The 16334-nt window shown below is 35.4% G+C and overlaps 2 protein-coding genes across 16 annotated transcripts in view; one reads left to right on the top strand and one right to left on the bottom strand.

Moving 5' to 3' along the window:
- SNX3 (sorting nexin 3) overlaps nt 1–16334 on the bottom strand; it is a 1122685-nt gene that overhangs the window by 918331 nt on the left and 188020 nt on the right. The window lies entirely within an intron of this gene.
- CEP57L1 (centrosomal protein 57 like 1) overlaps nt 1–16334 on the top strand; it is a 67904-nt gene that overhangs the window by 41372 nt on the left and 10198 nt on the right. For 4 of the 7 annotated variants that reach the window (XM_050789148.1, XM_050789147.1, XM_050789146.1 and 1 more), the window contains 8 exons: nt 188–367; nt 3277–3398; nt 6970–7086; nt 8684–8761; nt 9239–9325; nt 12479–12556; nt 12672–12916; nt 14029–14173. In XM_050789148.1, the coding sequence (XP_050645105.1) occupies nt 188–367; nt 3277–3398; nt 6970–7086; nt 8684–8761; nt 9239–9325; nt 12479–12556; nt 12672–12916; nt 14029–14173 (1052 nt within the window). The remainder of the gene's footprint in view (nt 1–187; nt 368–3276; nt 3399–6969; nt 7087–8683; nt 8762–9238; nt 9326–12478; nt 12557–12671; nt 12917–14028; nt 14174–16334) is intronic. The other 3 variants (XM_050789149.1, XM_050789150.1, XM_050789151.1) reach the window with 3 other exon arrangements.

Below are 16334 nucleotides of genomic sequence, written 5' to 3'. Positions count from 1 at the left end.
ATATTAGAGAAAATGTGCCCTTCTTTAAAGTGTTATTCATTACTTTTCATTTTTTGAAGAATATGCATTACTTGTACATTTTTCTGGCTCACTAACAAAAATATACTGCTTATTTTTCTTATGTTACTTTGATTGTAAGTGTTCAGAAACTTTCACTGAAAATATCAACAAAATATTTTTTCAACAGCTCTTATTTTAGCCTTAAAAACTCTTCAGGAAAAAATTCATCATTTAGAGCTGGAGAGAACACAGGCTGAAGATAACCTGAACATTCTTTCCAGAGAAGCAGCGCAGTATAAGAAGGCCTTAGAGAATGAAACAAATGAGAGAAATCTGGCACACCAGGAGCTGATAAAGCAGAAAAAAGGTAAGAAATGCAGTAGTTCTCAGAAACCAGGAGTTACCAGAGTATACAGTTCAAAAATAATAAACCTAGTCTAAGCCGATGTACTCAGATATCTTTGTTCTTATATATATTCAAACTTTGTGGCTTTGTTCTCAGACCTTTTGATATTTGTGAGAAAAAGATACAGTTTTGAACTTATCTCTATCATATCTAACTTAGCATAATTCATAAATTCTAGAAATTAAAGGAAAAATTAAGATTTTAGACAAGTTGTGTTTAAAAATTAGAATATTTTCAGAATAACCAACAAAATCCAATTTAACCCGTAATTGAATATTTATTTTTTATTTATTTGTATTTGCAGTTAACACTAAACTTTAGAATTTGAAATACAGAACAACACTAGCAATTAAACAATATAAAAACCAATAAAAGTGAATACAAAAGAATTATTTATTTATTTATTATTATTATACTTTAAGTTCTAGGGTACATGTGCATAACGTGCAGGTTTGTTACATATGTATACTTGTGCCATGTTGGTGTGCTGCACCCATCAACTCGTCAGCACCCATCAACTCGTCATTTACATCAGGTATAACTCCCAATGCAATCCCTCCCCCCTCCCCCCTCCCCATGATAGGCCCCGGTGTGTGATGTTCCCCTTCCCGAGTCCAAGTGATCTCATTGTTCAGTTCCCACCTATGAGTGAGAACATGCGGTGTTTGGTTTTCTGTTCTTGTGATAGTTTGCTAAGAATGATGGTTTTCAGCTGCATCCATGTCCCTACAAAGGACACAAACTCATCCTTTTTTATGGCTGCATAGTATTCCATGGTGTATATGTGCCACATTTTCTTAATCCAGTCTGTCACTGATGGACATTTGGGTTGATTCCAAGTCTTTGCTATTGTGAATAGTGCCACAATAAACGTACGTGTGCATGTGTCTTTATAGCAGCATGATTTATAATCCTTTGGGTATATACCCAGTAATGGGATCTTTGAGGAATCGCCATACTGTTTTCCATAACGGTTGAACTAGTTTACAATCCCACCAACAGTGTAAAAGTGTTCCTATTTCTCCACATCCTCTCCAGCACCTGTTGTTTCCTGACTTTTTAATAATCGCCATTCTAACTGGTGTGAGATGATATCTCATTGTGGTTTTGATTTGCATTTCTCTGATGGCCAGTGATGATGAGCATTTTTTCATGTGTCTGTTGGCTGTATGAATGTCTTCTTTTGAGAAATGTCTGTTCATATCCTTTGCCCACTTTTGGATGGGGTTGTTTGTTTTTTTCTTGTGAATTTGTTTGAGTTCTTTGTAGGTTCTGGATATTAGCCCTTTGTCAGATGAGTAGATTGCAAAAATTTTCTCCCATTCTGTAGGTTGCCTGTTCACTCTGATGGTAGTTTCTTTTGCTGTGCAGAAGCTCTTTAGTTTAATGAGATCCCATTTGTCAATTTTGGCTTTTGCTGCCGTTGCTTTTGGTGTTTTAGACATGAAGTCTTTGCCCATGCCTATGTCCTGAATGTTACTACCTAGGTTTTCTTCTAGGATTTTTATGGTATTAGGTCTAACATTTAAGTCTCTAATCCATCTTGAATTAATTTTCGTATAAGGAGTAAGGAAAGGATCCAGTTTCAGCTTTCTACTTATGGCTAGCCAATTTTCCCAGCACCATTTATTAAATAGGGAATCCTTTCCCCATTTCTTGTTTTTCTCAGGTTTGTCAAAGATCAGATGGCTGTAGATGTGTGGTATTATTTCTGAGGCCTCTGTTCTGTTCCATTGGTCTATATCTCTGTTTTGGTACCAGTACCATGCTGTTTTGGTTACTGTAGCCTTGTAGTATAGTTTGAAGTCTGGTAGCGTGATGCCTCCAGCTTTGTTCTTTTGACTTAGGATTGTCTTGGAGATGCGGGCTCTCTTTTGGTTCCATATGAACTTTAAAGCAGTTTTTTCCAATTCTGTGAAGAAACTCATTGGTAGCTTGATGGGGATGGCATTGAATCTATAAATAACCTTGGGCAGTATGGCCATTTTCACGATATTGATTCTTCCTATCCATGAGCATGATATGTTCTTCCATTTGTTTGTGTCCTCTTTTATTTCACTGAGCAGTGGTTTGTAGTTCTCCTTGAAGAGGTCCTTTACATCCCTTGTAAGTATACAAAAGAATTGTATTTAACTTGAGAGGAAAGCAAAGTTAATTAGAAGACATAGGCAAATGGGGGAGGCTTCTGTGGAAATTAGGAAAAATGTTAGAAATTTAGAACATAAGTCTTTTACATAATTTCACTTCAAAACTTACGACCTTCTTTTTCATTTTTACACTACACTTATCCTTATAAACAAGGCTCAAGTTTTTGTTTCAACTTAGAAGTACAATGAAGAAATGGGGAGAAAAATATTTCTGAGGTAATTGGACAAAAGTAGAAGAAAGGGGTAAGGAAAGTAAAGAGCTAAAGGATTAGAAATAGGTTGCTTTCTGCTGTGGAATTAGCTGTTCTGCCAGCAGTCAGGAACAGGGAAAAATGAGAGTGGTAGATGCATATACTTGAGTTTCCTGAAAGAGAAGAAATATACTGATAGGTAAAAGCTTTCAGACTCTGTTTTTCCAGATGATGTTATTTTCATTAACAACCAGGATATTTATCACCCCACAAGTTACTGACATCCTCCTCTTTCAGAAGTGTGCCCTCTGGATTTTTAGGAGGAGACAATATTAAACCAGTTCTATGTAATTAATGAGCTATTTACAAATGTATTTTCATAACTCTGGGAGAGTCAATACTCAGAGATAAAAGAGACTCTGAACTTTTAGCTCTTGATTGAATTCACATAATACATTTCTTGTGATAACCAAATCTCTGATCTATGTGATAATCAAGTAATTGACTGGTTATTATTTTGTCTTTTTCATAGATATAAGTATACAGTTAAGCTCAGCCCAGTCTCGTTGTACTCTTCTAGAGAAGCAACTAGAATATACAAAGAGAATGGTTCTCAATGTAGAGCGAGAAAAGAACATGATCCTAGAACAACAGGTGAGAGCATATTTTCTATAAGGAATGATAATATAATTTTGTATCTTTTTGAAGAATATTTTAATGTCATGGGAAAATTCAAAGGCAAAAGAGGCATAATGTTAGAATGAGGTCTAACTTATGTGTAATTGGAGTTTCAAAAGGAAAGGAAAGGGAAAATAGGAGAAAAGCAATATTTGAAGAGATAATGGCTAAGAATGTTACAAAATGTATTAAAAAGTAAAATTACTAACCTGGCCAACATGGTGAAACCCCATCTCTACTAAAAATACAAAAATTAGCCGGGCTTGGTGGCAGGCACCTATAATCCCAGCTACTCAGGAGGCTGAGGCAGGAGAATCGCTTGAACCCGGGAGGTGGAGGTTGCAGTGAGCTGAGATTGTGCCACTGCACTCCAGCCTGGATGACAGAGCAAGACTCTGTCTCAAAAAAAAAAAAAAAAAAAAAAAGTAAAATCTTAAAAGCATCCAGAAAAAAAAAATATTACATTCAAAGAGACGACAATTAAAGTGATAGCTGACTTCTCAACTGAAAGTACTGAACCCAGAAGACAAGGGACTGATATAAGGTGTTTAAAGAAAATAAATACTGGTCTAGAATTCTATGCTTGGGGGAAGTATCCTTCAGAAATAAAGACATTTTAAGACTAAAAAGACTGAGATAGTTTGTTACTAGTAGGTCCACTCTAAAGAGAACACTAAAGGATATCAGACAGAAGGAAAATGACCTTTGGTGGAAGGTCAGAGATGCATGAAGGAATGAAGAGCAATGAAGATGGTAAATAATGTGGATAAATCTAAATGAATATTGTATAAGGCAACAATAATTAAGATTTGTATGGTTTAAATATAAAGAATTAAAATTCATCAGAACAATGGCTTATATATTAGGAAGAAGTAAAGTAGTTTAAAGTGTTCTAATATCCTTGCATTTTCTTGGCAGAAGGGTAAAAGTACCAATCACTACTGGATTTTGATGGGTCAAATACATAACAGATTTTTAAGGAACCAGGGAATTTAATTCTAACATTTATATGGAAACGCCAAGGACCAAGAACAGCCAAACTATTCTGAAGAAGAATAAGATGAGGGTCTTTCTCTAGTTGATATTGAAACAAATTATGATCCTTTTTAATAGCTGCTCTGTGAACTAAAATATGTATTCTTAACTAACCACAGTCTGCCATAAATCTGTATTAAAATATTTCACATATAATGTAGGATCCTCTTTCAATATGCGTCCTCTTATTCACCTTTGTGCTATAGTTTTCATACATTTTATTTCTGCATATGTCATACGACCCACAATACATTATTATTTTTGCTTCAAATGGTCAATTATCCTTTCAGGAAAATTAGGAAACAAAAATATATATTTTTTACCATTTTCTGTGCTTTTTATTTTTGTGTAGATTTTGTTTTCCATTTGATACCATTTTCCTTCCATCTGAAGGAAAATATCAGAATGCTAAGAATTGTCTTAGCATTTATTTATCTGGAAAAGTCTATTTCTCTGTCATTTGTGAAAGATATTTTGGCTGGATATAGAATTCTAGGTGGCATCTTTTCTTCTTTCAGCACATTGAAGATTATGTTTCTGTTGCCTTCTGGATCTCATAGTTTCTAATCAGAGTTCTTCTCTTTATTCCTCTATGCAGAATGTGTCATCATTTCTCAGACTGCTGTTAAGATTTTCCCGTTTATCACTGGTTTTCAACAATATGTTGCTAAGTGGTTTCTTAATGCTTGAACCTTTTGAGATTCTTGAATCTGTCAATATTTTTCATTAAATTAGAACATTTTCAACCATTATCCTTCAAATAATTATTCTGTCCCACCTCTCTCTCTTCTTCTCTGAGACTTCACCTAAATGTTATTAAACCACAGGTTACCAAGACTCTGTTTATTGGTATTGTTTTTGGTTTTGTTTTAATTAATAGACTTTATCTTTTTTTATTTTTTATTTTTGGGGTCAGAGTTCCAGTGTTGTCTCACAGGCTGGAGTGCAGGGGCGCAATCTTGGCTCACTGCAACCTCCGCCTCCTTGGTTCAAATGATTCTCCTGCCTCAGCCTCCCAAGTAGCTGGGATTACAGGCACCCGCCACCACACCCAGCTGACTTTTGGTATTTTTAGTAGAGACAGGGTTTCACCATGTTGGGCAGGCTGGTCTCAAACTCCTGACCTGAGGTGATCCACCCGCCTCGGCCTCCCAAAGTGCTGGGATTACAGGCATGAGCCACTGTGCCCGGCCTAGACTTTATCTTTTACAGCCATTTTAGATTTATAGAAAATTGAGTAGATAGTATAGAAAGAGTTCTTGCTCCCTCACAGTTGCCCCTATTACTAATACCTTACATTAGTATGGTTATAAATGCCATTACAAAATAGCATATAGATGTGCATGTGTGTGTGTGTATGTGTGTGTATGTGTGTGTATATATATATATAAAAAATATATAACTTTCCCTTTCTCCATGTTATTTTTATGTTTTATTCCTCTGATAGCTGCTTTTCTTTGTTAGAGAGAGGGTAAGTTAATGAGTATGTTTGGTCACCTTGTAAATAACACTATTTAATACAGGTTTTGTTAATAATGGTTTTCTTAGGCCAGAATTGGTAGGCCACGCCTGTAATCCCAGCAGTTTGGGAGGCCAAGGAGGGCGGTTGACTTGAGGTCAGGAGTTCAAGAGCAACCTGAGCAACATGGTGAAACCACATCTCTACTAAAAATACAAAACCTAGTGTAGGGCATGGTGGCAGGGGCCTGTAATCCCAGCTACTTGGGAGGCTGAGGAGGGAGAATCGCTTGAACCCAGGAGACAGAGGTTGCAGTGAGCCAAGATCGCGCTGCTATACTCTGGCCTGGGCAGCAGCAAGACTCTCTCAAAAAAAGAAAAGTTTTCCGTAGTAGAATTAATTTATATTCTATATAAAGATGCATAAACAAGTTTGTTTCACTGATACTAATATAACACATCTAATCTGCACTTTTTTTTTTTTTTTTGAGACAAGGTCTCACTCTGTTGCCCAGACTGGAGTGCAGTGGCACAGTCACTGCTTACCATAACCTTGACTTCCCAGGCTCAAGCAATCTTCTCATCTCAGCAGCCCAAGCAGCTGAGACTACAGGTGTGCATGCACCACCATGTCCGGCTGATTGTTAAGTTTTTTGTAGAGGAGGAGTCCCACTATGTTGCCTAGGCTGGTCTCAAACTCCAGGGTTCAAGCAATCCTCCCACTTCAGCCTCCCAAAGTGCTTGAATTACAAATATGAGCCACCACGCCTGGCCTTTTTTGCATGTTATATTTGCTTCTTAAAAGTGTTTGATTTTCAGGAAAAAAAAATTTTTTAATTTAAATTTAAAAAATGACTTTAAGATTGAAAAAAATAAATAACAAAACATGTTTGATATTCTTTTTTGCTTGTAAGCACCTAAAGTATGCGCATTTATGTACATGTTTCTTATGATATTTACATTGTGTTTTGAATTCTCAGAAATTGTATTATTCTTGTTCCATTGGCATTACTTGCCAAATTCAGGGTTGTTATTTTATTTTTATCCTTTCTAGGCCCAGCTTCAGAGGGAAAAAGAACAAGATCAGATTAAGCTGTATGCAAAACTTGAAAAGCTTGATGTCTTAGAAAAAGAGTGTTTTAGACTTACAACAACTCAGAAAACTGCTGAGGTAAGCTTTCTTTGAAGTGATGACAACAGGAATAAATCTTTAGTGTTAAGCATAATTGGTATTTTATGTGAATGTAGAGTAAATCTTAGATTTATAAAACTTCATTTACAGCTTTTTATAATCCAGATATGAATTCTCACCTATAGAGTGAAAAGTTAATGTGTTCTGTCACAGTATGAATGAGCTAGCTGTCTTTTGATGTGAAATTGTAATTTTGACTTCTAATATGGTGGGATATTTTTATTTGTCAGATACTTTACCTAAAGAGTATTGAAAAATTGTCTTTCACCACTTGTAGTCAACTTAAGCCTATACCAGTTCCCCTCTTCATCCTTTTTCCCTCCAAATCCTTTCCATTTTATAGGGTTTTCTTAGAGTTGTACTCCTCTAGGAAGTCCTCCTTGGCCTCTCCAACACTCAGGAAGTTCTCACTTTGAAATGGCACTGTCCTATTCTGAACCACACCACAGATATAAGATATAATACTTACGTATATAAGGTTACATATATATAGTCCCTGTCAAGTTATTTCCTTGCTTTGTTGTTTTATTGTTTTGTGAATATTACTCTTTTTTTCTTTTCATACAATACAGGTTGGGTGTCCCTAATCCAAAAGTCCAAAATCTGATGTACTCCAAAGTCCAAAACTTTCCGAACAGTAATATAATGTTCAGAGGAAATGTTCACTGGAGCATATAGGATTTAGAATTTTTGGATTAGGGATGCTGAACTAGTAATGAAAATATTCCAAAATCCAAAATATCTCTGCTTCCAAACACTTAAGATAAGGGATCCTCAATCTGTATAAGCTCTTAAGTAACAAGGACCACATTGTATATTTCTATTATGTATTTTCACTCTTCTCCCAAAATTACACTCTTATCATATATATGCAAATAGTAGAAACTTATTTTTTTTATGTTTTGAATGAAACATTGAGACCCAAGACTATAATTGTTTGACCTTCTACACCATTAGTACCCTTAAAAGTTTCATCATAATGATTTTGTTGCTGGAAATTAATAAAGCCTATGTGTGTGTATATTCTTTGCTTTCCCTTTGTTTTCTCCTTGTGTGTAATAGAAGGTAAAGGAGCAAAGAAAGAAGTGGGAAGAAAGCCAGGAAAAATCTTAACGTCTTGTGCCATTCCTTTTTCTTATTTTCTGCCTTAATTTGCCAAACTCTTAAGAATCAGGACCCCCTGGCCGGGCGCGGTGGCTCAAGCCTGTAATCCCAGCACTTTGGGAGGCCGAGACGGGTGGATCACGAGGTCAAGAGATCGAGACCATCCTGGATAACACGGTGAAACCCCGTCTCTACTAAGAAATACAGAAAACTAGCCGGGCGAGGTGGCGGGCGCCTGTAGTCCCAGCTACTCGGGAGGCTGAGGCTGGAGAATGACGTGAACCCGGGAAGCGGAGCTTGCAGTGAGCTGAGATCCGGTCACTGCACTCCAGCCTGGGCTACAGAGCGAGACTCCGTCTCAAAAAAAAAAAAAAAAAAAAATCAGGACCCCCTAGGACTCTATTTGGAAAAGAAACAAAGGATATTTGGCTCTAGTTTTTATATGACAATCTTAGTTTTTACTCTTTTGCAGGACAAGATTAAACATTTAGAAGAAAAACTGAAGGAAGAAGAACATCAACGTAAGCTGTTTCAAGACAAAGCTTCTGAGGTAAATATGGCACTATATAATCTATCACAGTAAACCATATATGTTTTATTATATTTTTATTTTCATTAACTGAAACCTATGTTCTAGATTCTAATTTCTGCTTCCTAAATTGTCTTTTCATTATAATAATGAAATTCTCAGTCAGCCAGTATGATACGTGGATGTATTACCAAGAGGTCTTTTAATCTTTTGAAATTCTGACAAATACACATATTCGCAGTTGAAGGAACTCCTAGGATAGATTGTTTTTCAGTTTGATCTCTATATGTATATTAAATAATTTATTCTTTTATAAACAGAAAAGTATTGTAATTACCAATAGACTTAGTGACCTTCACACGTATAAAAACAGTATCTTGAATTTTCTTTTCTTCTTCAAAAAGCATTTTTATATTTATAAACTTAGACCTGATATCTCATTACAATGTTTTTGCATGTTATAAATCAATGTTATAACTTTTTAAAAAAATATTACAGCTTCAAACTGGACTTGAAATCAGTAAAATTATAATGTCTTCAGTTTCAAATCTAAAGCACTTCAAGGAAAAGAAGACATCTTCAAAGGTGTGCATATAAAACTTTTTCCCAAACTATACTTTTATTTGCTAATACTGACTTATACACACTCTTAATGCTTATACCTACCCCTTTCCCAAAAGGATTTGAAGATATATAATAAAAGACATGCAATAATGCGTGCCAAGTAATGGATGATGGTTTGGGGTATAAGGACAGAAAATTTCATAATATTCAGATTTTAAAAAGTAGCAGCAGTCATGTACAAAATTTAGCTCTGAGTTTGCTTGACAACCAAACCAAAAAGGAACATATAATGGACAGTATCACTATCTTTGTGAAATAACAGGAAGCACTCCAGTTTTTCTAGAAAGATTAACGTTTTTCTAAACTTCTGGAGAAATATATTTTGTGATACTTTATAAAAGAGGCACTAAACAACACAGTAGATATTGAAAAAATAATAGATCCTGAAAGCAGTTTTATGTAATATATACACAATAAAAAAATAAGGGTTTTCCTTACAGACCTGTTAAGTCTGTAAAGTCATTTATATAGGGAATTTATTGTTATATGTAATTTCTATGCTTATTTCTTCTGAATTTGCCTAAAAGTAAGGATTGGAGAGTTAGTACTTTATAGACCAATATTTTGTTTAGATGAATTGATGTTTTGAGTGTATTCTATTCAAGTAACCCTTCTTAATTATATATAATGGTATGAAAAAAGTTTTTAATCCCTTTTAATCTTATGATTCTGGAATTATGGTTTTGATGGCCATTATTACTGTTTATTCAGATATGAATGGAGTGAGTGTTGCTCTGTGTCATTTGCTGTGGGAGACAGGAGATGCTATTTGGGAATTCTGGCCACTGCCATATGCTTAGCTTGTGGATAAAATAATGGAGAGAACATTATACTTAACTTTGGCTACTCTTTTATTACATAAGTAAAAATTAATGTTCAATACTTGGGCTGTATTTTTCATAATTTTTTCATTTTAAAGAATTTTCAAACTATAATAACGAACAATATTTTCCCAATATGACTTATTTTGCCTGTTTCCTTTCCTAAATATTTGTTTTGTGTCTTGTTTGTGCAATGAGATTCACAGCTACAAAACCAAATAGAAAAATCACTGTAAGTAATTTGCCAGTGGAACACATACTGCCCAGTATGTATGTTTTATGGCATCCTTTCTCTGATGAGTTAATGGAACTTTTTTTCAGTTTACCTATTTATTATAAAAATAGTGAAGGTACAGGAAGAAGATAAAAGAAATGAAGGAAAGAAAAGGTAACTCCTGGAAGAGAAGAGAGTATTAACAGCAGAATCATTTCATGGAAGTACTTAGTTCAAATCCCAAGTTCACAGGGTATGCAAATAATGGTGTCTCTTTTTAAAGACGGAGGAAGTGCTAAAGTTGCTGAAAGTAGGATTAGATTTCAGGAAGCCTCTATGAGAGACCTGCTTCCTATCACACTGTTTCTCCATGTCCTGGACATAGTTCATTCAACTCTTACATTTTGATGTACATAGACTGGTATCTCTAGGCGATAAAAAAAATTGGACAGGAATTTGTGAGAAACAGATAAATATATAAGTATGAAACAGTATAATAGAAGATTAATAGAGGTTTAAACAAAGTGTTGTGGTGTTATGTAGACAAAGGAATATGTGAAAGGTAATGCAAGAAGCAATATTAAAGGAAGCCTTGAAGAATTAAATATTGACAGACTGAGATAAGGAAAAATATATTACAGTCTGAGGGAATTGTTGGTTTTTCCAGGGACCTATAAGTAATAGTCCAGTATTGGGGGTGAGATGAGATCATAGTGGAAGTTAAAGTGGAAAATACAGCTTGGGGTGAGCTAATGGCTGACCTTGAATGCCATGTTAAGAGTTTGAACTTTTATTCTATAAACAGGAACTATTGAAGGCTTCTGAGAAAAGTAGGGACATGATTAGAGTTGTAATTTTAGATGGTAACTTACAGCAGTAGGAGAGTTTTACATAGAGAGAAATCACATGTGTAGATTTTATGAGAGAATCATATGCGTAGATTCATGTCACTATCACAACAATCAAGATACAGAACTCTTCCACCACTAAAAGACTCCTTCATGCAATCCCTCTATAGCTACACATCCCCTTCCCTGAACATTGGCAACCTCTAATCTGTTCACCATCTGTATATTTTATTATTTCAATATTATTATATAAATGGAATTATACAGTATGTAACTTTTTGAGATTGGCTTTTTTCCCTTGAGGTCCATCCAAGTTGTTGTATGTATCAATACATCCTTTTTATTTCTGCATGATATTCCGCATTACAGATGTACCACAATTTAACTGTTCATCTGTTAAAGGATATCTGGAGTCCGGCATGGTGGCTCATGCCTGTAATCCCAACAGTTTGGGAGGCCAAGGCGAGTGCATCATTTGAGGTCAGGAGTTCAAGACCAGCCTGGCCAATATGGTGAAACCTCGTCTCTACTAAAAATACAAAAATTAGCCGGGCAGTAGTGGCACACACCTGTAATCCCAGCTACTTGGGAGATTAAGGCAGGATAATCGCTTGAGCCTGGGAGACAGAGGTTGCGGTAAGCCAAGATTGTACCATTGCACTCCAATATGGGTGACAGAATGAGACCCTGTCTCAAAAAAAAAAAAGGATATTTCGATTGTTTCCAATTTTTTAGCTATTACAGATAAAGCTGCTATGAACATTTGTATACATGTTTTTATGTGAACATAAGTTTTCATTTTTCTAGGATAAATGCCTAAGAGAGCAATTGTTGGGTCATGTAATAAGTACATTTTTAGTTTTATAAGAAACTGCCAAACTGTCTTCCAAAATGGCTGTACCATTTTGTATTCCCACCAACAATATGTGAGTGGTTTTATTTTCTCTGCATGCTTGCCAACATTTGGTATTGTCACTATTTTTTATTTTGGCCATTCTGATGGATGTGCAGTGATATTTCACTAATTTTAACTTTCATTTCCATAATTAATGATGTTGAATATATTTTCATATGTTTGCCATACATATGTCTTTGTCAGTGAAATTTCTGTCCATGTCTTTTTGCCCATTTTCCAGTTGCATTGTTTTCTGTTGAGTTTTGAGAGTTCTTCATATCATAAATAACTTTTAAAATAATTTCTTATTTATGTTTTTTTCTTGTCAATCTCTAGAAAACTAAATGTATAAAGAGAGGACCACCTTGGCAAATTTGTTCAAAGTTTGGAGCACTGCCTTTTGTGGCTGAAAAGGTGAGAGGGGATAAAATGAAGATAGTTGTTCAAAAAAACTCCTGTTTCATTGTAAGTGCTATTAAAATATCTTCAGTCATTTAAAATTATTCTCAGTTGTTTCTTTTCCCATAAGTCCACCAGTGCAAACTGTTCTGTGAATGCAAGTATGCAAAACCTTTTGCAGAGGAGGCAACATCGTGGCCCACATATCCTTCAGAAACCTTTTAACGTGGCTGAGACTAGATGTCTCCCCAGGCCTTCTAGAACAACTTCCTGGTGTAAGGCTATTCCTCGTGACTCAGAAAAGTCCATTTCCATTTGTGACAATTTATCTGAACTTTTGATGGCAATGCAAGATGAGCTGGACCAAATGAGCATGTAAGTATTTATATTTTTTTTTTTTAAGAGACAGTGTCTTGCTATGTTGCCCAGGCTAGTCTTGAACTCATGGTTTCAGGCAGTCCTCCTGCCTCAGCCTCCCAAAGTGCTGGGATTACAAGCGTGAGCCACCGTGCCTGGCCAGCAATTTTTATTCTTTATCAGGAGAAGTACCATATCACTTTTTCTTCTTAGTCTTAAGAACAATACCACTTATAAATTCTTAAAGGCCTTACTTAGCCATTTGGAAAGATTTGTTGTCACTATTTTTCATTGTATTTGTTACTATTTAAAATTTCAGTTCTTTATAACTCCTACTTTTTCATTCTAAGGTATTTCTGTATTCCCAAGATCTGGACTGATAGCTACTACTGTCATTCTAACATATAGGATCTGATGACCTTAGATTAAAACTCACAAAAGCGTTTATAAGAAAAGCTCTCCTTTTGTGTTTTAGAATCTTTTAGCTGAATGAATTATTTAATTAGACAAGTAGGAATGTAATTCCTTGTTTTAGACTCTGGCTGGTCTGCATTACAAATTTTGAAGCATCTATAGTAAGGAAGATTTCCATATGGGATACATTATATTGTGCCCACTTGCTTAAATATATATTCAATAGAAATTCCAGAACTATGTGATTTGGCTGACCAGCTAGTTGACCTAAGACATCTGTAGAAGATACAGCTGTTTCTGTTAACAGCATTTCAGTAGGCTAACTCCAAATCCAGAAATTTTTCAGGCAAATACTTCCACAGCTGGAATTCTTCCAAAGATCCTATATCAATAATGAGGAAGAAAGCCCTTTAATACCTCTGTTAAAGACATCACACATTTTACTACATTGAGCTATGAGCATCAGGAATTCACATATTTTTTAAAGTTGCTTAGCAGTCTTAAGATATTTGTAAAGGTATTTAATTTCAAATCACAGGAGCCTGGTTATAGTTACTGTAGATTTAATTAAACAACCTTAAAGAAAGACGCTGTTTTTAAAGGTTAATATTTAAGTCTGACTAAAATTTATGATTGAACAGAAAATTGCTTAATTATGGCAAAGACATATATGCAATAAACTATAGTAGTGCTTAATATTTGCTATTCTTTCATAGGGAGCACCAAGAACTACTGAAACAAATGAAGGAAACTGAAAGCCATTCAGTCTGTGACGACATAGAATGTGAACTAGAGTGTTTAGTCAAGAAAATGGAAATTAAAGGAGAACAAATCTCCAAACTGAAGAAGCATCAAGACAGTGTAAGAAGGCTTTACTAAGAGATTTTAATAAAAAGATAAAACGTGGATTCAGTGTTGTATCTCTGTACGACTTTCCAAATTTGAGGTCTGTATATGGGATTTAGTGAAAAGATGGATGGTAATCACTTAGGCCTATGACAGAATAGAGCCATCTGTCCCACTGGAATAACATGGACCTCCTACGTAACTCTCCAAGTTAAAATTTTTTAAGTGAACAAATAGGTTCAGTTATGTATTCAGAAATTGCTTTGGGGAAATTGTGAGGTAAACTAAACTTGCCTTAGCAGCCCTCCAATTACCCTTTTAGCATTCTTTTTCCTCTTCCTTCTCTCCTCTAATGCTTTAATGATACCCCTTATGTCAGCAGGTCTCTTATTCACTACCAGACATAAACCTGGCTCCTAAGCAGTGCCCCAGTCCTTAAAGCATGATTTCCTCTTTCCCAAAACAGGCTGTGTTGTGTTCCATTCCCTGGGGACCTATACTCAGCTAGCTATAGTGAGTAGGACAGGGATGGTGAGGAAAACTCTATACTTCTGTTAAGATGTAATAACTAAGAATAGCTAACAGTTTTATTATTTTAACAGAAAAATCATGGAATATAATATTTAATTCCAAGACAATGACTCCGTAGGTTGAACTTGCAGCACTATTACACTGCTGGAGCAGAAGGCAGAGGGAGCCTTTCCCAGGAACCCTCAAGTCACCTCATGTAGCCATCTGCCTATGGACAAAATCATCATTCATATAAGTTAATGATATATGAATGTCACAAATAAGCCTCCCTGCCTTTTATAGGAAAGTAATAAAAGATGCAGAATATTATTACTTTTATTCTTATTGTGGGAAAGAAAGGAAGAAAGAAAGAAGTGACATTTTTAAAACAAATATTTTTATTTTACTGGCTTTTAAGGCTATAATAAGTAAAAATTTCTGTATGTTTTGGAGTGAAGATTATACAACTTGTACACTTTCTTGAAATTGCATAAGAGAAACTTGAAAGGAATAGAAGAATGATCATTTTTAAAACTCAGCTAGTATATATATACTGTATTTTGAAAAACATGATATATATTCCATAATAGCTATACCAGTATAAATTTTAAGCACTTTATTATGATAAATGTAATATCTGTAATAAAAATTGATTATTAACTAAATAGAGAACTAGGTACTCACCCAAAGTCTGGGTCAGCTCTACAAATTCGACCTATGCTCAAGTGAAACAGATTAAGTAATGGGTTAGACTTTGAAGAAATGGGTTTTGGCTGGTTGATACGTATTGTTTTTGTTTAATTCTGTCTACCTCCACTATTACCATATACTACTCAAGGTGATAAAGTTATTCCCTTGACTTTTTTTTTTTTTTTTTTTTTTTTTTTTGAGACGGAGTCTGGCTCTGTCACCCAGGCTGGAGTGCAGTGGCGCGATCGCGGCTCACTGCAAGCTCCGCCTCCCGGGTTTACGCCATTCTCCTGCCTCAGCCTCCCGAGTAGCTGGGACTACAGGCGCCCGCCACCTCGCCCGGCTAGTTTTTTGTATTTTTTGATAGAGACGGGGTTTCACCGTGTTACCCAGGATGGTCTCGATCTCCTGACCTCGTGATCCGCCCGTCTCGGCCTCCCAAACCCTTGACTTTTTTTTAAACTGCCATTCAGGAGTACTTTAAATTCAGGAATATACAAAAGTATTTGTACACAAAGGTATTCCTGAATTTAAAGTACTCCTGAATGGCAGTTAAAAAAAACACACATATTTATACACACACACATATATATACACATACATACACACACGTGTGTGTATGTATAATTTTCAAAACTTGATACTCATTCCTAGAACCAATTATTAGATTTGCTGTTAATGTTACCAGAAAAGTTCTTCTCTCTGCTCTCTGTTCTCTGGTTTTTACCAGTTATCTTACATACAACCTTTCCCCCCAGTCTCTGCAGCCCACGTTGACCTTATCTTACTTTGGGCTTCTTACATATACACTTTTTGTCTTATTCAAAGTTATCCTGGTTCATTGTATTCTCTAGTTGTCACATATATGCTTTTTTTCACTAATAGGAGCAGTAAGCTCCTTGAAAGTAAGAACTGTTTTCTTCATTATAATTCTACCTGACAAGCACAGTGTTAGGCATGTAATAGATGTTCAATA

Source organism: Macaca thibetana, chromosome 4 (genome assembly GCF_024542745.1).
Source record: "Macaca thibetana thibetana isolate TM-01 chromosome 4, ASM2454274v1, whole genome shotgun sequence".
Classification (NCBI taxonomy): Eukaryota; Metazoa; Chordata; class Mammalia; order Primates; family Cercopithecidae; genus Macaca; species Macaca thibetana.
This window is presented reverse-complemented; position numbering and strand designations above follow the sequence as displayed.